Here is a 23,619-nt window from a genome sequence, read left to right as displayed (position 1 = left end):
TGTAGGTGTGGATGTGTCCTCATTAAACATGGAGTTACTCAGCAGTGACTCATCTATTGTACTGCACCTCCTCAGTTGGTTTGTAACACTGTCTTTACTTTACACAACCAAGTTCAGTTAAGCTGCTGTTAGAAACTGTCATTATTTAACTGGACCAACATGTGACAAGAATGCAACTTAAAATATTTCAGTTTTGGGACACTTTATGTAAAGTCATATTACTTTGAGTTATTTATTAATATTAATAAAATACCAAATATGTATAAATATCCTCAAACTGCTAATAAAAATGAAGTTGGTAACAGTGAATTTGTGCATCAAAGAATCAGACTGATTCAGAGTTATGCTTCTCTATACGGTGATCAAAACACCAAAAACTTTATTGCAAATAAAACAGATACAGTCGGGGCCGTAAAACGACCTCCTGCACGAATGCAACCAGAGAGAGAAAGAGAAAGAAAAACGAAAACGGTACATTATATTGAAAATGATGAGGGGCTACTGAACTTCACTGAGCTGAATATGAGCATATACTTCTAACTTCTTTACATCAAAATACAAAACTGTGCATCTCTTAATAAAGCTTCAACACCAATAACATCGAGAATAATAATGCGAGGCTGAATATGTCCAGTCAGAGCGGCTTTTTCTCACGCGTCCAAAAACTGATAGATCTGTTCGTTCATTTCAAACTGTGACAAAGACTTAAAAATGACGTCCTGGAGAGTGAAATGTTCTGATTTCTCCAAGACTTCAAATACAAATTACTTCCCAAAATGCCATTCAATACATTTATATTAATACTGTAAGCAGTAATACAATAAAAAAAAAATTAAGGAAAAAGTCAGAACGTTTAAATCTCCTAAAAAAATAATCAATAATTCAAACTTTTATTTTGAAATTCTGACTTTTATACAAAAACTGACTCTTAAAGAAACTGACTTTAAAGGGCCACTCCACCAATTTTAGATATCAAGATCAGCTTGTCTTGATTACTGCACCAACTCAGCCTGTGAGAGCAATTTAATGCCTTCTATCAAGTTGCATTATGGGAAATGTGGCTCGAAATGAAGCTTCTGCTGCTTCAGTTTTGGCCTTTCTTGTTTTCATGCGTCTCTTCTGAGTCACCTGACTTTACGGATGTGTGATAGTAAATTGCTGGGCGAGCCCTGTAATCCCAAAATTCTGACTTTTGGCTATAAATTCTGACATTTTCCTTCAATTTCTGATTTATATCTTAGAACTGAGTATATTGTCATTTTGTCTGACCAACAGTTGAGCACAGAGAAAAGTAGTGAATCCTGAATTTAGAAAAATCTGTCGATCATTATAGACGAACATGAAATCATCAGTTCTAAGAAAGTTGAGTTTGTTCAAACCAGATCAGGATCAGTCTGAGAACGCTTGTGGTAAAAAACCCTGAAATCCCTTGACTCATTCTCAGTTTACTGGATGAAGAGGTCACATGGCACCTCTCCTTGCAGCCTTTCCACCAATAAGATCTGAGCATGAGGACTGGGAGGACTGGAAATACTCAGCAGAGGAGGTTCAGTCTGCCTCCTCCTCCCTTTACTCCTCTCACAGGCCAGAACTTTAAGACTGAAAACTGGTGTCTGGAGGGTTCACCCAGCTTTGTTTAACCAGGCAGGTTAACGCTCACCTGTCCTCTCTGCCGAAATAATCAGGTAGACTTTGCAGATCCTGAAGAAGCAGAACTAACAGAAAGGTGCTGAGCTTGGGGAAAACATTTGGTCCCTTTAGTTTAGAACTACAGCTGTTGTCAGTTTTAACCTTCGCTTATCCATGAAGAGTGCACGCTCTAAAACGTTCACACCTGTGAACAGGTGCCATCAGTGAGATTTATTTCCTGTTAAACGGCTGGAACAGAGAACTGATGCACTCATACAGTCAGCATTTAGACAAGAGGCTGTAAACACAGGACAAATAACAATTAAACACCTCTAATAGATTTTTTCATCTTGAAATTCTGGCCGTGTACAAGAAAAAGTCAAACTGAACCATCAGAAAACGCTGATGTGAGAAAGCAGAAGGCAGAGTGAGCAGCAGCCCGGCGCCAAATAAACCAGGAAGTGATTAAAGCCTGAGACAAAGAACCACACCTGGATGAGTCACAGGTGGCCAGCATGCGGCGTGGAGGAGGTGAGCTCAGGTACCTGGGATGACTTACATGACTGAGAATGGCGGTTCTTTGTTTGGAGGCTTTAAAGACACAGAAAGTTCAGAGCGAAGACGACAGAAGAGCTTGTTTTAGCGAGGCCAAACCCTCCTTCAAACGGTGGAAACTCAACGGTTTCCTGGTCTATCTGAGCCAGCGAGCTGCTAACACACAAGATCAGATGTGACGATGCTGCGGCTGGTTTCACACGATCATATCGACTCCACGTTCCCAAACATATTGCTAGACAAAGTTTAACTCCGTGAACGCACAATAAGACCAAGGTGGCTCTCGCTCGGAGGATGGTTTCGGGTTAAATGGTTCGAATCTGGAGCCGCAGAGGTTTTGAGTTCCTGTGTGAGAGCAGCTGAGAGACGGACAGAGGAATCATGGCAGGCACCGAGTCTGAGCTGTTGGAACGAAACAACCTTTAATCATAAACACCACCACCGGTAGCACGACAGCAGCCGTTACCACGGAGACCAGCGGCCGTTCCCGTGGTTATCAGAGACGAACATGTTGGCTACATGAGCCCCGTTTCCCCCGGCGACGAACAGGAAGCTGGAGAGGTGGGAGCGGGAGGGGCTTCAGTGAAATGTGGTGGCAGCAGGCTGGATGAGAAGTGTTTGAAGGGGGGCAGGAAGCGATGGATGCTATTGGTCCTTTTTCTCCGACTCTGATGATTCCTCTTTAGCGCCCTCCTCCTCAGGAGAGGACTCCTCGTACCTGGAGAGGAGGAGAAAGAGGAAGACGAGGAGGGATGAAGGGACAAAACAGGATGAGAAACAAATTTATCATCCTGACAAATGTTCAGTGAAACATCATCAATCAGAGTTTTTTTTCTCTTCTGCATCATTGTTTCCACTGATCAGAAAAAATCCTCATATTTGTAGCAGCAGCTCTGCTCCTGATCACAGTCGGCCAGAACAAAGCGACACAGCGACCTCGAGTCTCAGCGTCAGCCTCAACGTCGTGAAAGCTGCTGAGGACGACCTGGTGTCAGTCGCCAGGAACACAACACAACTCCAGTCCTGCTGGCGGCCCCTACAGGCCGCTGTGGTCATTACAGCCACAGAAGACGAGTCGAGCAGAACAAAGCGATGATTTTGTCACTGGAGGAAAGGTCATGGGGTTCATGACAGATTTGTTTTTTTTTGTGCAGAAAGGTTAAATATAAGGTAACAATAACAATATCTTTGTCTACATTCATTTTTTTGCGAACAAAACATTTGAGGTGGGGGTCCCCTTAAATTTGGTCATTAAACAGTTCTGACTGACATAAACACACAGTGAGATGATTTATAAGTTTTAGTTTCATATTCTACAGTTTAGAATAAATTAAAATAATAACAATGACTTCTAACCAAAGACCGAGATAAATGAGTTCATATGGAGCCCAAACTGATGGAGTGATGGTTGCACTCGTTTATCTGGTGACACACTGAGAGACAGATGAACAGATGGGTGGAGGGATGGACGGATGACAACACTCGTCCTGTTAACGGGCTGATTACCTGCCCAGGTGAGACAGGAGGGGGAGAGTAAAGAGAAAGGGGCGGGGCCTCTACATGTGGGGCGTGGGCTGTAAGCGGCGGCGGCGGGGGGAGGAGCCTGTCGCCATAGAGACGGCATCCATGGAGCTAGCCAGGCTGGCGGGCGAGCCGCTGACAGTTGGGAAGGAAGTGAGCCTGGGAGAGCCAGGGAGAACTTCCTCTGACGACTCATAGCTAACCACGGGGGAGACGGAGGGGGGAGAGAGGGGGGGAGAGGAAAGAATGGATGGGGAAGGAGAGATGTGGCAGACAAAAGAAGAAGAGCCAGAGAGGAAAAGGTGATAAAAAGAGGAAGAAAAGACAGAGAAAGAGAGAATGTGGTAAGTTTTTATCTTAAATTCTAATGTTAAAAAACCACTACAGAGCTCTACTGCCAAAATATCTGAGAGACGAGAGGGGAGGAGGAGGAGGAGGAGGAGGAGCGAAAATGACACAAAGGATGAGAGAGATGAGAGGAGGTGGTGATGGAGCAGAGGAGGAGAAGAGAGGAAAAAGGGAAGAGGAGGAGAGACTGAACAAGGTGTTGGGAAATGAAGTGAGGAGCTCTGGAGGAGGAGACTGTCAATCAAAGACGTCACAGTGATGAGGATGAAGAGATGAGACAGACAGACAAAATATGAGTGTCTGTCTGTCCAATCACACAGCAGGAGGAACTTAAGGTTTCACTTCACCAGCAGTTTTATAAACCGACCAATAAGCTGCGAGATCTCAACACAGATGCAGACGATTAAATGTGGGTCCCTGCAACTCAGATCATCACTGCTTACTGAAAACAGCTGATTCCAAATGTTGATCATCAGATTTATTAATTTCTACATCAACTACTAAAACGGCTAAAAGTCTCAACGACGTTCGACTAATTACAAAGAACAACTCTGATGCTGTTATTCCAACATCTGATCCAGTTCTCTGTTCTGGAATAAACGGCGTGGGTTAGTCAGCAGCAGCAGATCCTTTCCCTCGTTTTTAACACTCTGAGCTCCGCCCACGTCGAGCGTCACACAAACTGAAGCAGTGAAACTCAAATCTGGAGACTCCGAAGTGTCACGTGACTCTCGGGATGTGTGGTTGCCACGGTTACTCACCTAAACATCTCCGTGAGCTCTCCTTTGAGCAGTGCTACGATGACGGGGAAGCCGACGCAGGCTGGGACCAGGTAGAGCAGGGCGGGCTGTGGACAGACGGACGGGCAGAATCAGACAAGCAGCGTACCCTGTTTATCAATGTTTCACTAGTCACCCGGTAAACGAGCAGCAGAGCCAACAGACTCAACAAGACTGACGCTGAAAAGAGTTTCGTATACGTAGTGTCACCCTCCGACGGCTCTAAAGAGCGAGAGAGAGGCAGCAAGTGACTGAAGAAAGAAAACTCAAAGAAAACATGGGGGGTTTAGTTCCTGCAGCTCCTTCATACCTGGAACTACTCATTCAAAAAGGGGTCATTAAAAGACCCAGGTTAAGATACAGCTTCCTATGCCTCCCCGTTAAAAACGGTGGTTTGGCAGCGCCTTCATTTACATTCTACTTCTGGGCTGCACAGTCTAAGTTTCTTTTGGAATGGTTTATAGATGACCCCGATTCTACCTGGCTCAGTTGCGAATCAGCTTCCTTAGGCTGTATCCCTTTGCAGAACTTATTATATGCCTCTCCTGACAAAGTCGCAGCCCTGGTAAAAGACAATGTGCTTCTAAGGAATATGGTAGATATCTGGCGTAAGATGAGGAAGTTGGAGGGATATAGTCATTGTTTCTCTTTATTAACTCCTATTCATGAAAACCCTGACTTTCAACCTGGTCTTCATGCTGGCTTAGCTGCCTGGAAGCATAAAGGTATTAAAGTCATTGGAGACATGATGCAGGGCAATTCAGTTCTCACCTTCCAACAAATAAAAAGTAAATACGGCATCTCTAATAATGATTTTATTAAATTCCTTCAGGTTAAAAGTTTTATTTTGTGCAATTTGAAAGAATTCACTGGAGGCCTGGCTATTTCTCCAATAGAATCCTTACTGGTAAACGACAGGAGCCTTAAATTTTTTACCAAAAAGCTGTATAAGATCCTCTGTAATCTTAATGCTGATAATTCTGACAAAGTAAAAGGCAAATGGGAGTCTGATCTGGGTGCGATTGAGTCTGAGGATTGGAATGCCCTGTGTAGTCAGCCCTCTAGTGTTCTAGTGTCTAACGCTGCCTGGGAGAGGCAGTTTAAGATTTTGCATAGGCTCTTTATTACCCCTGAAGCCAGACGCAAAATGAATCCAACTTTGTCAGAGCTGTGTATAAATTGTCAGTCTGCTACCGGGTCATTTATTCATTGTTTGTGGAACTGTCCTCACATCCAGCAGTTTTGGACTACAATTATTCAACAGTTGAATGTAGCTTTTAAGCGGCACCCACATCTGGGCGCCAGGACCTGTCTACTGGGTCTTAATGATGAGTTACCTGCTGACTTTCGCAACAGAGACCTTTTGGACATCCTACTGCACTGTGCCCGGAAATGTATACTGGCCTTGTGGATCCCCGATAAGGCTCCCACTCTTGTTCAATGGCAACAAACTGTGATGAGTATCATCCCACTTGAAGCCTTTTCTACAGCGTTGAAGGATAAACCTTTCTTATTTTATCGGACCTGGGATCCATTCTTTGATTATTTGGGTGCATCTATATCCTGTAGGATGAGGTCTGGGCTTGTGGGCCTGGCCTGGTCTGGTCTAAGGCTGTAGAGCCATAATTTGATGTGATATTGTTATGTAGTACATCTTATGCTAACCTTGCTGGACTTGCACCCCCAGAGCTCCCAATTTATGTATTTATTTAATTGTGGGCTGTTTTCTTTTTTTTCATTTAATTTACTATTACTCTCATTTTGTTGTATTCTGTACCTTTGCCGATCGATTGTCTGTATTTTGAGCACTGGTGCTAATACTATGATTGTTTATTGTCCCTGTCAAGTCTGCTTTGCGCAAAAAGTTCAATAAAAATTATGTTGAAAAAAAAAAGAAAAAAAAAAAGGGGTCATTACGACCTGATTTTAATGACATAATGTCCTCAGACTGCAGAGCTTCAGTGTCCCAGCGGTGGTTTAAATTACAGAGATCTGTTCACCAAAATGTTTCAGGCTTCAGAGCTCTGCAGCCGTTTGAAGGGTTTTTCAGCACTGATTATTGGGGTTGGTGCTGGACCTCCCACCTCAGTGTCCTCATACCTGTGCGTGTTTGAAGGTGTGCATGACGAAGATGGTGAGGCCCAGTCCGAAGATGTAGGCCAGGAAACTGGAGTAGAAATATGTCCTGCTGTTCTTCTTTAGGCTGCAGGAAGACGGACAGTTCAAAACACGACAAACTGTAATCGACAACCGAGTGACAAGAAAAACGACGGACAGAAGAGCTTGACGCTGTTAACGGGAGAGGAGGAAGAGGAGGTGTCACCTGACGTCGAAGCGCAGCAGCAGGGCGATGAAGATACCTGGGATGACGATGTCGCCCAGACCCAGCATGGCAAAGTTACTGGCTTCAAGTCCTTTCTCCAACAAGTCCTGAGGAAAGACCACTGGAGGAGAGAGGAAACCACACGTGAACACCTGCTCGAACATATCAGACAGGACAAACATGAAAATAAAAACTCCTGGTTTGACTCAACCGGCTGCGACAGGTCGATCAGGTGACCAGCAGAGACTAAAAATAACCACTTTCTGAGAAACGTGAGCCCTGAGGCAGCGACTGATGCTTCCACCGACCATCACGCTGAGCAGAAACAACCGGCTCAGGCTCGTGTACTCACATTTGATTGGTGCTTCGAAGGACTTGGCAACTGTTACCATGACATTGGTCCCAAACACCTGGAGAGAGAGAGAGGAAGAGCACAGCAGACGGATGAGGTATAACTACTCTGCACAGGTGCAATGCTGCGTTCATGTGCTGCTGCTTTATTGTTGGAGACCACAAACTGCTAAACGATGAATAAAGTTTAAATTCTTCTTCATGGTTTAACAGCTGATCCTACGCGACGCCGTTTTGGACTGAGAGCAGTGATGAAGAATATTTAAACTGAAGCAACAGTCAGAATTGTGAAGACGGCAGAATCCTGATTCCTTATCGCTTCCTCCCTGGTCACTGTGTACGTTCATGTATTATCACGATGTTAGACTGTGATCACGTTACTATTTTTAATTGCTGCTGGTGATAACAATGATCGCAGAATTAAACAGTTAAATGTGGCATAAACAGCTGTAGAGGACGTCGATTCCTGCTCTGAGCACACATGTGGTTCTGAATCAAAGCTCTGGCGCGCTGCAGGGCTTTAATGTCACTTCTTTATTGCATCCAGGTGACGTTTTGAACAGGACTTCATACATGTGATTAATCATGTCAGGAGCTCTGAGTTGCTCTTACATTTTGCTTTTAGCAGGAAAAAGATATTTGATGAATGTGTCGTCTTTGGCTCCGTAGGTCCTTCATTAATGTTATTCTTACGGGTTTGATGGATATCTATGTCATCGTGGCAGCAACCATCCACTCTGCTGAAGTGTCTCTTGACTAAAGTCTGAACCTCCACCCGCTCCTCTGGACCTGAGCCTGACCTCTGACCTCTCTGAGTGACATTGAACCAATCACTGGGTCACTTTTTGTTTCCTTTTCCCTGTAACTTTATAGATACTGAGGGCGGAAACATTTGAACATTTAATGTGAACGTGTCATTTCTATTGTAAGTGATTGTGTTAAAACTCATCTCACCCAGAAGACGTCGTAGACGAACAGCCCCCCCAGCAGGATGCAGCCGGTACTGACGTTGTTCAGGTGGAGCAGCTCCACTCCATTCAGGGCAAACGCCAGGCCGAACAGGTTATTGGCTATCCAGTGCTGTGATGTCACAAAACACAATAAATTTCTTGCTGTCTTCAGTGATTGGTTACTCAGTATTGTGACATCATACAGCAACAGCAAAACAGCACCGTCGCACATTTAGTGTGAGGTCACATGATGGACAACAGTTACTATGGTGACAGTTAAGCTTTAACTTACCTTTTTGAGCAGGTACCAGACTCCCACCACACTGCTGATGAGCAGACACACCAGGTTCTTGGTGTCAAACTCATAGTTGACTATTTCTGCAGACAGACGGAGACACGCGGGTCTGAGCTTTGTTTCAGATTTCAATCTCTTAAAAAAATCAATTTGTGGTGTTAACGACTATAAAAAACCCCTCATCTGTCTTTTCAGAGGCAGTTTCCTGGCCGCTCTGAATGATTCACTGATCTCACTGTGGATTATCCGGAGCAGCAGAGTCTTTCTGGAGGGTGACGCTGAATATTTTACATGTCATGATTCAACACCGTCAACACAAACAAACTTCCATTCACCTTGAAGCCACAAATGATTGAAACCACTGCGTCAGAGGTGTGTGAGGACGCAGTCGTTGTGTAATTTGGGTGAAGCAGCCTTTTAGAAACGGTGGACTCAAACTACAGAGGAAGGATTTGATGATTAAACACTGGTCCTTTGACCCCGTGGCAGACAGACAGCGGCCTCTGGGGCAGCAGGTCTCACCTTCTTTGGACTCTCCAGAGCCCTGAGTGAAGAGCAGCTGGTACTGCTTGTTTGGGAAAGACTCTGGAAAGATTCTGGACATCAGAGGACTGAGAGACAGAGACAAAAAGAAAAGTGTAGTTAAGCTACAACATCAGCAGATTTAATGCGTTTGTATTTGAAGCCGTGCGTTAATAATAAATCCATCAGTGTGTTTTCTAACCTCATCGTGTGAGACAGAGCCAGGACGCCCAGGCCGAAGAAGTAGACAGACAGCAGCAGGTTGATGTACTCTTGAGAAAAGACCTGCATCAAAGCAAATGTCCAGCATAAGGTGAGTGTGGAGGATGCATTTAACCCAAAGAATCTACGCGCGGCGGCTCATCGTGAGTGAATCTGCAGTGAGAAGCTGCGTCTTCTGCTGGTTCTGTCTCGTTCTGCTCGTCGACACATTGAGGCGACGCCGTCGTAAATTACGTTTGAAGTGTTTCGTTGTCTATTTTTGCTGTAACTAACCGGGAAAGCCAAATGATCCCACACAGAGGAGCAGCGCCGCTAACCATGGCGAGCCGGTCAGCTACAGCTGATCCACGAGCTGGTGCTCAGCCAGAATGTTCCTGCTGAAACTCGTCATTTACATGTGTAGTAGTGTCTGCAACACCTCGCACATCTGGATCACGGCATTGCTGGTATACGTTTCTAACCCTGGAGGACGGCTGAGGAAACTCTGAGTTACCTTGAAGAAGAGGTAGAGCCCGAACAGAGTACAGCTGGCGATGATGGGAAACCTCGCGGCGTCTCGACCGGTGATCGTTTCCGGCATATCTGATGCATTCTGGGAGGAGAGATTCAGAGAATGAGAGCGATGCTGAGGTTTTCAGTGATGAAACTCAAAACAAGACAAGTCAGTTAAACTGAGAACCACGAGTTCAATTCTGCCACCAACAACCTTTGAAAAGAGCTCAGGACAGTTTCCGGAACCAGTTTATTCCAGTTTTCACCAGCAGCTTGAGCTTCATGTATTCAGAATGCAAACTGCTGCATTCACCATGTGTGATATGTGAAAATGCATCATTTTCTTTAAGCCCGGGATGAACGTCTGCAGTTGGACCATCATTTCAATCAGTAATAATAACACCGAGCTACATAAAATAATCTGCTGACACAAAGAGTTTTTCACTGATGTCACAGATTTCAGATGTTAAATTGATGAGTTCAGTTTTATTACTGATTTATCAGCATTATATGCATACTCAAACTGCATCATTAGTCCTTCTATTTATTTATTTTATAACATGTTTGACTCTGAGCACGATGAGGCTGAACATCCTTCATCATCTGATCAAACATGTGTGATAGGAGGCTGCTGCCAGGTGAACCTGGAGGCTTCAGGTGAAGGCGAGACGATGAAACACAATTCGGGAAGTCCAATCTGAGCAGCACACTCACGTGTCTGAGGGTTTGTCAGAGTTCGTAATATTACCACATGAGAAAGTAAGCAGAGCGGCAGTTATTTGATCTGAAATTCTGACGATCGTGTAGTAAACTGTAAAAATCTGGCGTTCACATGACAAACGATCGTCTGCGTCGTCCGTCTTTTTCATCGCAGGACAAATGTCAGCCTGAATGTGCCCACAAGGACAAAGCAGCAGCCTGTAGCTCTGCAGAGGACGCATTCTGACCAGCTGGTTTCCACAGAGGAACAGGTGAGTAGTTCACTGTCACACAGTCTACGCTCAGACCTGAACTGCTGCTGATACAAAGGCTCAAACAGACCGAGTCCCTGAGAGAGACGCCTCACAGTCACCTCCATCTATATTCTCCTCCATCTACTCCCCTGACGGAGAAACTGGGACAGGAGAGAAGGAAAGAGGAGATGAGGAGGGAGGAAGAGGATCCTTGTTGCTGCATTTAAACACGAGGACTGCCTGTATGACACTGAGTAAACTGGTATAAGAGCATCAGTGAGCTACGATAAAAACAAACTGCTCGGATGCTTGAAAGAATTACAAAGAGCTCCTGCAACACATCAGCGGCCGTCTGTGGCTGAGCAGGTGTGTGTCTACCTGCGTCAGTGCTGTGGGTGGAGATGATGGACGGGAGGAGGTTTTTCCACGCAGCACGTGCTGACTGATGGCGGCAGGAAAAGCTCTGCAGACGATAATGGAGGAGCTCCGCTGGCGTCACTGCTGATGCAGCAACACGTGTCTAACAGCTAACTGCTAATACTGCTGCTGAGGCTAAACACATGACGTGAGGTCAGTTTGCCTGCAGCGTTCAACGTTATTTATGGTATTATTATCCAAATGAAATGACTAATTAACACATGAGACTTTTCTCTGTTACTTGGTGTAGAAACCTGTCGAACTGCAGCAACATTACAGTGAAACACAACTTCTTGCTGTTAGGTTCATGCAACAGCCAATCAAAGTCCAGTATTCTCCCTCTTTTAGCTCTGTTTTTGGTCTCCTCCACCTCCTGAGGGAAATATCTGGCTCTTTAGCTGCTACATGAGTTCTTCTGAACAGAAGCCATGTTGCTGGTGTGCTTTCACATGAACAGTGAAGACCTAACATGTCCCTGACAGCCACGTGTCCTCGGGGGACTCGTCCTCGCTCGCGGTCAGTGAGTCAGCTCCACCATAAACACCCCAGTGTTAATGTATCTGCTGCTGTGTTAGTGCTGGAAACAAGCTGTGAACTGTGTGTTTGGTGCTCTCAGCGGCTCTCATACTCACTCTGAACCCAGAATCGTAATCATTTTCTCCGAGCTCCTACACACAGACAGACAGACAGGATGGATGGACAGACAGATGTGCACAGACAGACAGGGAGAGAGAGGGATCAGATCGGCAACAAAGAGGAGGACTGGAAGCAGGGCCCATAATCACATCGACCCAACAAGTGTCCAACACAGGAAACAAATCATCATTATTCTGAGACGGAAACAGTTTGAATGATTAACGACTGTTCCCTATAAAGATGGCTGACAGAGAGAGAGACAGAGAGACAGACAGAGAGACAGAGAGAGACAGAGACAGAAAGAGAGACAGAGAGACAAAGAGACAGACAGAGAGAGAGAGACAGAGAGAGGGACAGAGAGAGACAGACAGAGAGACAGACAGACAGAGAGACAGAGACAGAGAGAGAGAGAGAGAGACAAACAGGGAGACAGACAGACAGACAGACAGACAGACAGAGAGACAGACAGACAGAGAGAGAGACAGAGAGAGAGACAGACAGACAGACAGAGACAGACAGACAGAGAGAGAGAGAGACAAACAGGGAGAGAGACAGGGAGAGAGACAGAGAGACAGAGAGACAGACAGAGAGAGAGAGAGAGAGAGAGAGAGAGAGAGAGACAGACAGACCAGAGACAGAGAGACAGACAGACCAGAGACAGAGAGACAGACAGAGAGACAGACAGAGAGAGAGACAGACAGACAGAGAGACAGACAGAGAGAGAGGGACAGAGAGAGAGACAGGAAGAACGGAGAGAGGAAGGATAACATGCAACACAGCTCAGGAGCTGACAGGAGTCAGACTGAAACCTGTTTCTGTCGTCTTTTCTCAAACTTTGTCTGTGTGGGCCACCGTACTCTCTCGCTGTGAGCCAATTAGATTAAAGCGCATCAAGCTGCGTTTCCATCCAAACGTATCCCAGATTTTAACCAAATATTGAGAAAATCAGCAAAAGAAAAGACAAATTAATGCTTGTTTCCATCCACGACTGTTACATGATTATTGGGAGTTGGTTCATTGAGATGAGCTGTAGGTGGCGCCAAAGTCTCCAGTCAGAAAACCTTTATCGCAGAAGAAGAGGGCGCGACAAGATGACGTCATTAAAAGAGCGCCAGTCGAACCTCAAATGCTGAATAAAGATTTAGAAACATTCAGTTCATACATTAATGTGAGGAAGAGTCCGTCAGATCTGTGGGGACAGATCAGCGGGAACTGATTCTTCTTCATCATCGCTCAATGAGCGTAAAAACTTTGATTTTGTCGTTTCCATTAAACTTTTCTAACGTGTTACTTTAAACTGTGCATTAAAATACACTGATGGAAACACAGCTAATGGCTTCAAGCCACTAAAATCCCAACTAATATTCAAACTCAACTTTTTAAATAACAACTACAAATGAGACGAATACGTCTGCCAGAGACAGAGATTCATTCAGACTGATCAATGAACTGTTTGGTCAGTTTCCCAAAGTGATTTCCTGTCCAACCAACAGCAGAGAACCAAACAGAGATTCAATATAATGTCACGGAAGATGAAAATGTTCACATGACAAACTGAAATCAGGGAGTTTTTAGCATTTTTGTACTTTTTAAAAAACATTTTAAATATTAATTTTCTGTCCTTTGACTATCCAGCTTCAGATCTACAGACACATTTCATTTACTAACTCCAACCAGCTGGACAACAAGAAGAATAGTTAGCATAGATTCACTTGAGGAAACAGAACGAGGCGTTTCCTTTCAGTTTGCGGTCTCCAGCGATGAGCATCATTAACGAACCACCTGCACGACCCGTTCTGCTGAACCCTGAAACAGCCGCATGTATCAAATGAAAGATGAACTAATTACTGCTGAGCACGACTCATTTAAATTCTGTTAATTCCACAGAGCTGCGTGTAATCTCTGTTTAACTGAGTGACCTCTAGTGTGTGTTTGTTGTTCAAACTCATCCTGAAATAAACTTTACTGACGTGTTTGTTTGTTCTTTTAAAGAAATCATTTCCTGGGGCGGGTCCTGGGGTGTCTCACAGGTGACTTCACCTGGACTTCAGTCAGTGTGTGTGTGTGTGTGTGTGGATATTTAGCTTCTGTTTTTCCTTTGTACTGATGCTGCTTCTGACTTCCTGTAGATTCTCTGCCAACAGGAAACTGTCTGTGTTCACTGAGAGGGCGACAGGTGACATGACTGCGACGACTATCACAGGATCGGTGAGAAACCTTTTCTGATACTCATATACTATATATATGTATATGTACACTGGACACAACTTTTCTTTAAATCTTCAGCTGGGACAGAAAATGTCATTAAGACAATAACATAATGTGATTCAGTCATCACAGTATGACCCCAGAGAAACCATTGAAACCAGTGAAAGGGGTCTATGACAGTCCTGAACTGTCACCACAGTTGAAGCAACCAGTCATAAAAAAACAAAACAATCAGCATCAGTTATGGTAATCAGGTCGTTTCAGTCGGTTTTAAGTAAAAACACGAAACATTTTCTGGTTCCAGCTTCCCCAACATGAACATCTGCTGCTTCTCTGTCTTAAATCACTGTGAACTGAACATCTCTGGGTTTCGGACTGTTGGTTGGACAAAACAACATGACTGAAGACATCACTTTGGACTCTGTAAATTAAGATTAGTCTTTAAAAATACTGTGAAAAATACCCAACAATTAATGAAGAAAAGGTTAAACTCTCTGACTTCTGGCTGTTTTACTGTCGACTCATGAACCAAACTTATACATTTTAGTATATTTCAGCTGCTGTTGGTACATTTCATTGGTTTTATTGTTTAGTATATTTTTTTTATGTATTAGTATATTTTCATTTCTGGTATATTTTTATTGCATTTACAAATATTTTTTACTGCCTGTTGTTTTTGTATTCTAGTACCTTAATTTTATTTTAGAATCTTTCTTATTATCTTGTTTCTAACATGGGGGTTGCAATGCAAATTTCATTGACATGTCCTGCTCAATGACAATAAAGAATCTTGACTGACATTCTGACATCAGTCAGTTCAGAGTACTTCTTCCAGAGTTGCTGCTAGGACACAACATCCAGATAAGACCGAGCGACAGAGAGTTACCTGAGTCCTCTGCACTAAAAGCAGACTTACTACAGTGTAGAAAAACTGTTACAAATCCTGCATTCAAACTCTTGCTAAAGTAAAAATACAGCATTAGCATTAAATGTACTTTAAGTACCTAATGCAAAAGTACTCATTATGCAGATTAAAGTATATATACTGTTGGATTGTACTTGCTGATGCATCAACGTGTTCGCCACTTTAATGTTGCAGCTGGTAAAGGTGGAGTTATTGTTTATATACTGTCAGGTATTTTAATGCATAATAATTTACTATCTGATTTATATTTCACATTAATAACCCGCAGAGTAACTAAAGGTGTCAAATTAATTCAGTACAGCAAAAATACAGTATCAACCTTTGAAGACAGTAGCATAAAATGGAAAAATGAAAGTACAAGTACTTCAGAACTGTCCTTCAGTGCAGAACCTGAGTACATGTACTGCACCGCTTTAAACGCAAACACGCACAACTGCGCATGTCCGCAAAACCCCCCAAAAGAGTGCGAATAAATCATCCTGGTACACGTCTCTGACTCTGACACACACACACACACACACACCTGGTGCTGTACACGACACTTTAACTTCCTCTATCGTCGCTTTTATGTCACAAACTGACGCATGAAGTCACGTTTGTCGTCAGTCTTCCTCTCTGTGTGTCGCTTGTCGTTGACAGGACTTCTCGTTAACCTGTCCGGGTCACGTGTGGCCCGGTCACTCGGCCAGGTGAAAGTCTGTCGGCAGGTAAACACCGGGGGCAGGAGTGTAAATAAAGAGCTGGGTGCACTAACGGCAGCATCCCATCATCAGCGACCATCCCTGGGCTTTGAATTTAGGTCCTTTAAAAGACCCTAAAAAGAAACGGACGAGGCCTCAAACGCCGCAAAGAGCATCTGTTATATTAAATGTGGAGACAAACACCGTTTCTGGTGATAATTTGTGTCTGAAAACAACCGTTCAGATGTGGAACAGCTGTAAGAGCTCCACATGATGATGAGTGCTCTGACTCTGTCCCTAGCATTAATACACGTCAGGCTTTTCTACCTGTACTCTGAGCTGTCCTCTTTGTTCGGCTTCAGGTATATTATTCAACACATTCAGACTCGTTGAGGATCACCTGGCGAGCCGTTAGCTAGCTGTTAGCTGAGCTGGCTAGCCGGTGGAGGCTAACGGCCACGGGGCTGAAGTGAAACCTCCTCGCCGGGGTTTGTTCAGGAGGACTGCGGCTTCGGTTACCTTGGATTTGGAGCAGGTGACGGACCGCAGGGCTCCAAAGAAGATGGGCAGCAGCGCCATGAACATCAGGCTGCCGTACGCCAGCGCCGTGCCCTCCGGAGTGGCCACGAATTTAGCCGTCGCGTTGAGCGCTTCGGTCCCGTTGGAGTCCGTGGCGTTCAGGGCGTCCAGGACTGCGGCGGCGGCGGCCTCCGGAGCCGAGGCCGGGGCTTGTTCTGCCTCGGACATGGTTCTTCAGAGACAGGTTTCAGGGGACCGCGGACAGTGCTGGGGCGGTGGTGGAGACTGGCAGACGGATAGAGGTGGAAGCTGTGTGTTTCTCATTCATCTACCGCGGTGCTGCTGGAGTCCCGTTAAGGCCACGTTTCCTAAAGCAGCGAGCAGGGAGGAGCAGAGACCAAGAGGTCTCACTCTGCCGCTATTTCCGGGACCCGAAACATCAGTGACAAGTTCTCTGCTTCCACACAACATGTCTGACAGTAAAGGAATCTGTTGCATTCGGGACTGTAATGACAATTATTTTCCTTTTCTATTAAGTGTCAGAAAACTGTAAAAGAAAAAGCCCGTCACAAACCCACAGACACTGGAGGACAGAGGCAGGAGGTGCAGTCACCTGCTGAAAAAACATCAAAGTGTCCTGTTGGTGCCACGATAGCAGATGAAACATGACAGTGCGCCCTCTACAGTGACTCAGTGTGTAAGACAATGTGTCCCCTTGAGCAGGTGAATCGGGATCAGGCCTCCTGCTGAAGCTGCTACAGCAACCAGCAAACATTCAGCCCCGAGGAGCAGCAACCAGTGAAGCGTTGACATGTCCCTCTGCGGTTAAAGTGATGTAGGACATCAGCAAACGTCTTCATGATGAATCATCAAAGTCTAATGAGACGGGTCCCATCTGTGCCTGACACCCACCTGCCGGTGCGACAGACCAAGGGTGTTTCTTTGCTTCAGTGTGACACGTCTTCAAAAAGTAGACGATCTGTGCTGTGAGGCGGTAACGTTTCTTCCTCGTTGGTGGAACAAGACGTTCTGAGAGACATCTGGCTGCAGAGGCTCAGCAGCGCCGCCAGACGCACAGGAGGACACAAAACACATTCACACGCTGAGGAGAAAACAAATGTTTTCCCTTTTCAGTCATATTAAACTGAAAAGCAGGAAGTCACCACATGAAAGAAAATCTGGAATACAGGAAAAAAAGGAATTATGTAGACTAAACGATAAACTGACTGATCAAATGTTAAAAATGGTTCTTAATAGTTGCCAACACATATGCCAATTGAGCATACATACTATGACACACACACAGACACATATACACACGTATATATGTGTATGTGTATATATATTGGCAATTTTAGTCAAGAAGATACAAAACAATGATAGTTATGTATAGTCTACAGAACTCCTTCTTTTCTTCTTTAGAGAGATAGATAGATACACAAACATATGCATAGACATGCAGTTTACACTGATATACTGTATATGCACACATTCACTGTGACGGATCACACAACTACGTAAAGTCTGAATCCTGTTAGATCTTCATTTTGTACAGAAATAAGTGGCTGCAGAAAACAACTCAACAGGCTGGTCTCCATGATGTTTAGTTGTGATCATGCGTAGTTTAATCGATCTGCAGTTTTCCACACACGAATACTATTGGCTCCATGTCGCCACCCAGTGGTCAAAGTGGTCATCAGCAATTATCAATTCATTTATTTTAAAATTATAAGACAGTTATATAAGAGTTCTGAATTAAACAAGTTCTAAAGAAATTAGAAAAAGGAATAAAAAAACAAATACAACGAATATGTGAGATGTGTGTGGCGGAGAGTGTGTGTGTGCAATGACGACATCTAATGCATTTTAGTTTCAAAATAAAAACTTTACTGAGTATTAAAAACAGATAAAACACACAGATAATAGATGTCCTAACATTTACTGACATACTGTTAATATTTACATCAGTTTCTGTACAGAGTCCAATAGACCTGAGGTGGCAACAGATGAGAAGATGATAGAAAGAGACAAAACAAGGACAAATTACCTCTGAAATAAAAACAGTGCTCTGATTCACCTGCTTAAAATGGCCAAACAGTTAAATGATGTGTATTAAAATTCAATCTACAATATGTACATTCATTTAGAAAGTGTAAACCTCTGGAGTCCTCTGATGCAGGACTGCTCCCTGTCTGTCAAGACGATTCATCATTTCGAGGTTTTTAAATCCGAGCGGCCACGTGGACCAGAATTACTGCTCAGCTGTTCTTGCTAAACAATGAAAAAACACTAATTTAGACCGTTACTATCATCATCATCATCATCATCATCAAAAGTATTTGGCTTCTTCTAAATGGCACCAGGGGGTTTTCTTTGACCCCGAGGAACAAAATCTGACATTTGAGGATAAATATTTCTGTGAGTCTGGGTGAAGCACAGATGGTGAAGGAAGCGTTGGGGCTGCCCATCACTCTGTTGAGATAATCAATGATTCTCACGATTGAATTTTTCAGGATTTCTCCAGAAAGAGACGAGCCAGCAGAGCCTGTGATGATCCAGCTGCAGCCGTCAAAACATCTTATTTATTAACTTCTTTTTTCCTCAACATCTGATTGTGACTGAGCCATTCGTCTCTGCAGATGTTTCATGAAGTCATTAAAGCAGAGATCTTCTCCTGAGCTCATGTTATATGACACAGTGATCCTCCTGAACTGACAAATAAATCTTTTAGAAACTCTGTGTTACTTTGAACCTTGTTAAAAAACCTGATCCCTCCCAGCAATCAGCCTCTTTTAGAACATTTTCACCCGAAGACTGAAGCAGAAGATCACAGAGCGGACAGGAAGGACTGGACGATCACAGAGACACTGAGCAGGATCAGAAGGGGCGTGGTCTGGAGGAGAGGGGCGGAGCTCTTTAGTTTCACCTCCACAGGTAGGTGGTCACTTAATTCCAGCGCCTTGCAGACAGAAGCAACAGAGCCCAGAGTCAAACAACAAGTACAAGTGAAATTCCATCCTCCGGTTTCTACGTGCACTTTGAATTTAGACACAAAAAAACTGTCTCACATTTGGAGGAAAACTGTGACGATGCAGTATCAAAGACAGTCAGACAGACAGGCAGACAGACAGACAGACAGAGTCAAAGAGAGAGAGAGACAGACAGGCAGGCAGAGACAGACACACACAGTCAGAGAGAGACAGACAGACAGGCAGGCAGACAGACAGACAGAGTCAGAGAGAGAGGGAGAGACAGACAGGCAGGCAGAGACAGACACACACAGTCAGAGAGAGACAGACAGACAGACAGACAGGCAGGCAGGCAGACAGAGTCAGAGAGAGAGGGAGAGACAGACAGGCAGGCAGAGACAGACACACAGACAGACAGTCAGAGAGAGACAGACAGGCAGACAGACAGACAGAGTCAGAGAGAGAGAGAGGGAGAGAGGCAGGCAGACAGAGTCAGAGAGAGAGACAGGCAGGCAGAGACAGACACACACAGTCAGAGAGAGACAGACGGACAGACAGACCTTGGTCTTGGTGAGTTTGAACTCTTTGGCAAAGTTGAAGACTTTTGTAGAGAACGGACTGATGGCCTTCAGGAAGTCTTTCCCATAAACCACGATCCTGACACACACACACACACACACACACACACACACACACACACACACACACACACACACACACACACACAGAGTGAGCTGAAGAAATTGATCATTCAGAAATCTGAAACATTTTTTTCTCTCCCGTCTTTCCCTTCACGCTTCACTTCCTCCCTCTCGTCTCTCTTTCCATCTCACCCTTCCTTCCTCATGTCTCCCCCCTCACACACACACACACACACACACACACCTGTCATAAGCGCAGTTGGTCTCGTCGGAGACGGTGGTGTCCACTTTGTCTCCGATCAGCCAGGAGAATTTGGAATTGGTGAACAGTCTGATGTTTTTCTTGTCAGGTCGGGTTAGGTAGGCGCAGCTGGCGTGGAAATCTCCGAGGAACATCACATTCTGCACACAAACACACACAGTGAAGAGCATCATCACGGCGACCAAGTTGCTCTGAACATCAGTCCGGCCAGCTCGCTAACACACAGCTAACGTCAAAAACGCCACTGGCACGAACAGATGAGAAGTCCGAAACGCTTACACCGGCTCACCAAAGCTCACTTCCTCACCATGTTCTTCCACTTCTTGCTGACTTCCTCAAAGACGTCGTACAGCCGGTCGATCTCCTGGACGGCCTTCCTGGGATCAGTGTGCAGAGGAACCAGAATAAAGTTCTTGATTGCTGCAGGGCACAAAGGAGGAGGACGAAGAGCAGGAGGGAGAGGGAGAGGAAGAGCAAAGGGATGAAGTCATTGGTATCACGTCCTCATGGTGTCAGCGAGCTAGTTCAGGTGTGCTTTGTGTCCTCTGACCAGTTTTCTTGCTCTGGAACTGAACGGCGAACGGCTCTCTGAGGAAGGACTGCTCCTTCTGGTACTGATGCTGACCCGTCACATTCACGGTGTTGTTCCTGTTCAGGGAGGAGAGCAGGCTCAGAGGTCACGAGCTAAAAGGAGCTAAAATGCTATCAGACTCACTGGGCTGACTGTGCTTAAACTGAACCCGAACAGAAATACAGTCCATGCTTTCTTTTCATTGACCATCTCGTTGTCTTTTTTTAGTTTTGGAGCATGTTGCATCCCACCGGCTGAGAGACCATGCAGGTGTGTGCAGGTGTGTTTCTCCTCCTGGACTAGCGGCCGGGTCTTACCTGTAGATGAAAACGTACTGCTGCATGTCGCTGGGAGAGTTTCCCAGACTCTTACTGGACACTGACTGGTAGGTGTAATCGTCATACCTCAACACAACACACAGACAAAGAGAAACTGTTGATTGGACAATCACAGCAGAGAGACACAAGTCAAATCAGCAACACATCACGCTGCGTTCACGTTCACCAAAACCTCCGTAAAGCACAGTCTCACCAGGATGTGAGACTGTGCTTCACGCAGTCTCTCTGACGGACTCTTTAGACCTCTGGCTGTCGAAGTAGCGATAATCACTGAGGGTCAGACTCTGTCTGTCGGGATCAGGTCAGTGATTCCTCCTGACAGACTGAGATCAGCTCCTCAAGTTTTTAGACCACCAGCGGCAGAAACGTACAGAATTAAGGCCATTTGTTTGTATTTAGGTTTGATGATTTGTAACATAAATAATAAACTAAAAAGAATAAAAAGCGAATTTTAAGAGTTTCTGAAAAATCTCCCCTAAAAACAAGTCTAACTGTGTGTGTGTGTGTGTGTGTGTGTGTGTGTGGACACTGCAGGATCTATACAATCCTAACTTTTAAACGCACCGTTTCCTCTGCAGGCGTCTGACACCTGAACTCTAACCGAGTCGGACCATTCAGCACGACTCTGACCGTGTGAGCAGAGCCTGAAGCTGAAGAAGTCCACCACACAGTTACTTCAGTACTCCACTACATTCATCTGACAGCTGCAGCTGAACACTTTGCATAGAGAGTATATGATAACGCTGTAAAACATATTGTAATAAATTAAAGGTGGTTCCCAACCTTTCTGAAAACAGACATCAGTGTCTTTCAGCAGTTTCACCTCAAAACCTTTCACCTGGTTTCATTTCAATAACAAATTATAATATTAACTGTTATCAAATAGCTCACAAAGATTAGAGAAAAATCCAAGTTTTTTCTTCTTTTCTCTCCCATCAATCATGTGATGACCCCTCAGATTTATCTGGTGACCCTTAGCAGGGCCCTGACCCCGAGCTTGGGAACCGCTGGACTAGACTAGCTCACTGTATGTAAAGTAGTTGAAAGAAGCTCGAACAGTAACATGCTGCCGCTCTAACACTGATGCTGCAGTATTGATCATACTATATAGAATATTAAATCAGTCGCAGCAGATGTTTAACTTTTACTGTGACGCTTTAAGTACATTTAGCTCATAACATTTCTGTATTTTTACTTTAAAAAGCAGAACTTTTAGTTGTAATGGAGTATTTTTACATTGCTGTTTTGCTACTTTTACTTCCTCCAGCCCTGGGATAGCCCTCAGTTAGCTCCCAGATTAGTCTTTGCATATTTTCCCTTAAAACGATCTGTTTGACCAGAAGTTTCCCATAGATCCACACATGCACAACGACCTCGATTTAGACAGTTCACAATGTGATCAAATAGGAACGAATCATGCTTTTTATTCCATGTAGAAGCGCTATACCATCAGAATGGTCCCAGGGACCAACACACATGCATTTGTTAGAAGAGCACTTGCAAAATCCAGATTTGAATTAGCATAGCCAAGAAGCTAAAATCAAACTGGCCTGAAAGCTACTGTATGATCAGACTGTAACCAACCACCAGAGATTATGATTAGTTATTCACCAACAAATCAAACAGAAATAAAAAAAGAAAAGAAAAATCAGATTGTTCCCTGTTAGACATCACCAGAGAGAAAGCAGCTGCCTGCTGAACAAAGCAAAGCCTTGTTCCAGTAATTAAACTGGGCTTAAACTGGGCTTAAACTGGGCCATTTCTCAGGTGGAGCCAAAAACATGGCGCACACTGTGCACCACCACCATTAAATAAACTGACTCAGATTTTATGAGGAAAAACTAGCCTACTGATGAACACTAGACACACAAAGACAAACTAGAAGAAAACTATTCTCCAGTAGAAGTACACAAGAGCAGTACAGTCAGAATTAACAGCGACTCATCGTCGATAAACGTTCCACCTCCTCCGCTAACCTTTAAACACATTCTCGACACTTTGTACTCACTTTGTGCCCATTTCTAAACATGTTTCTGTTCTCATCCCGTCTGTTTATTCGTAGAGTTTTTATCCCGTCCAGGTTTACGTCTGCACTCTCCAGGTTATCAAACGGCTTGCTGTCAATCTTTCACTTCATTACTTGAACTGAGCAGCTGACTCTACTGGACGTGGCGTCCCACAAAGCTCTGTACTTGGTCCACTGTGTTTCTACACGTACATGCAGCAGCTCCGTCACCTTTCATGAAATATGACACGCTACATTCAATGTTTTGTTGACGACACTCAGACATTTTCCACTGCAGCCAGTGACCCTCCAGCTTTGCAATATGTACATCGTATGAACATAAAACACTCCCTGAATCAGCGCCTTGAGATTTTTGAAGTGTATTTCTGTTTGAATGGTGAAATAAATAAACTAAATTGTATGTTTAGTATATAAAATTTATTATTGAGTGCTTGTTGGCTCAATTTTTCCACAACAAGCTGCATTTTTAATTTGCCACTGCTGATGC

The 23,619-nt window shown here is 44.4% G+C and overlaps 2 protein-coding genes across 7 annotated transcripts in view; both read right to left on the bottom strand.

The window, feature by feature from the left end:
* Positions 1–341: 341 nt before the first annotated feature.
* On the bottom strand, positions 342–16,688 carry hm13 (histocompatibility (minor) 13). 2 transcript variants are annotated; one of them, XM_041946484.1, is made up of 12 exons: positions 16,326–16,688; positions 11,990–12,025; positions 9,989–10,087; positions 9,476–9,558; positions 9,274–9,362; positions 8,749–8,834; positions 8,461–8,586; positions 7,508–7,565; positions 7,156–7,276; positions 6,933–7,035; positions 4,815–4,900; positions 342–2,902 (listed from the first exon to the last, which is right to left on the bottom strand). In XM_041946484.1, the coding sequence occupies exons 1-12, from the start codon at positions 16,551–16,553 to the stop codon at positions 2,830–2,832; spliced, it is 1,188 nt and encodes a 395-aa protein (XP_041802418.1). In that variant the 5' UTR covers positions 16,554–16,688; the 3' UTR covers positions 342–2,829. The 2 variants fall into 2 exon arrangements, with proteins under 2 accessions (XP_041802418.1, XP_041802419.1); XM_041946485.1 differs by lacking the exon at positions 11,990–12,025.
* Positions 16,689–18,173: 1,485 nt separating this feature from the next.
* The window catches only part of LOC121613117 (deoxyribonuclease gamma-like), a 14,577-nt gene continuing 9,131 nt past the window's right edge, over positions 18,174–23,619 (bottom strand). For all 5 annotated transcript variants that reach the window (XM_041946398.1, XM_041946402.1, XM_041946401.1 and 2 more), the window contains 6 exons: positions 21,086–21,172; positions 20,748–20,845; positions 20,505–20,617; positions 20,180–20,337; positions 19,855–19,951; positions 18,174–19,284 (listed from right to left, as the gene is read on the bottom strand). In XM_041946398.1, coding sequence (XP_041802332.1) covers positions 19,153–19,284; positions 19,855–19,951; positions 20,180–20,337; positions 20,505–20,617; positions 20,748–20,845; positions 21,086–21,172 — 685 coding nt within the window. In that variant the 3' untranslated portion in view covers positions 18,174–19,152. The remainder of the gene's footprint in view (positions 19,285–19,854; positions 19,952–20,179; positions 20,338–20,504; positions 20,618–20,747; positions 20,846–21,085; positions 21,173–23,619) is intronic.

The sequence above is a fragment of the Chelmon rostratus genome, chromosome 10, assembly GCF_017976325.1.
Source record: "Chelmon rostratus isolate fCheRos1 chromosome 10, fCheRos1.pri, whole genome shotgun sequence".
In the NCBI taxonomy this organism is placed as follows: domain Eukaryota; kingdom Metazoa; phylum Chordata; class Actinopteri; order Chaetodontiformes; family Chaetodontidae; genus Chelmon; species Chelmon rostratus.
The sequence above is the reverse complement of the archived record's forward strand: the minus strand, read 5'-3'. Positions and strand labels throughout refer to the sequence as shown.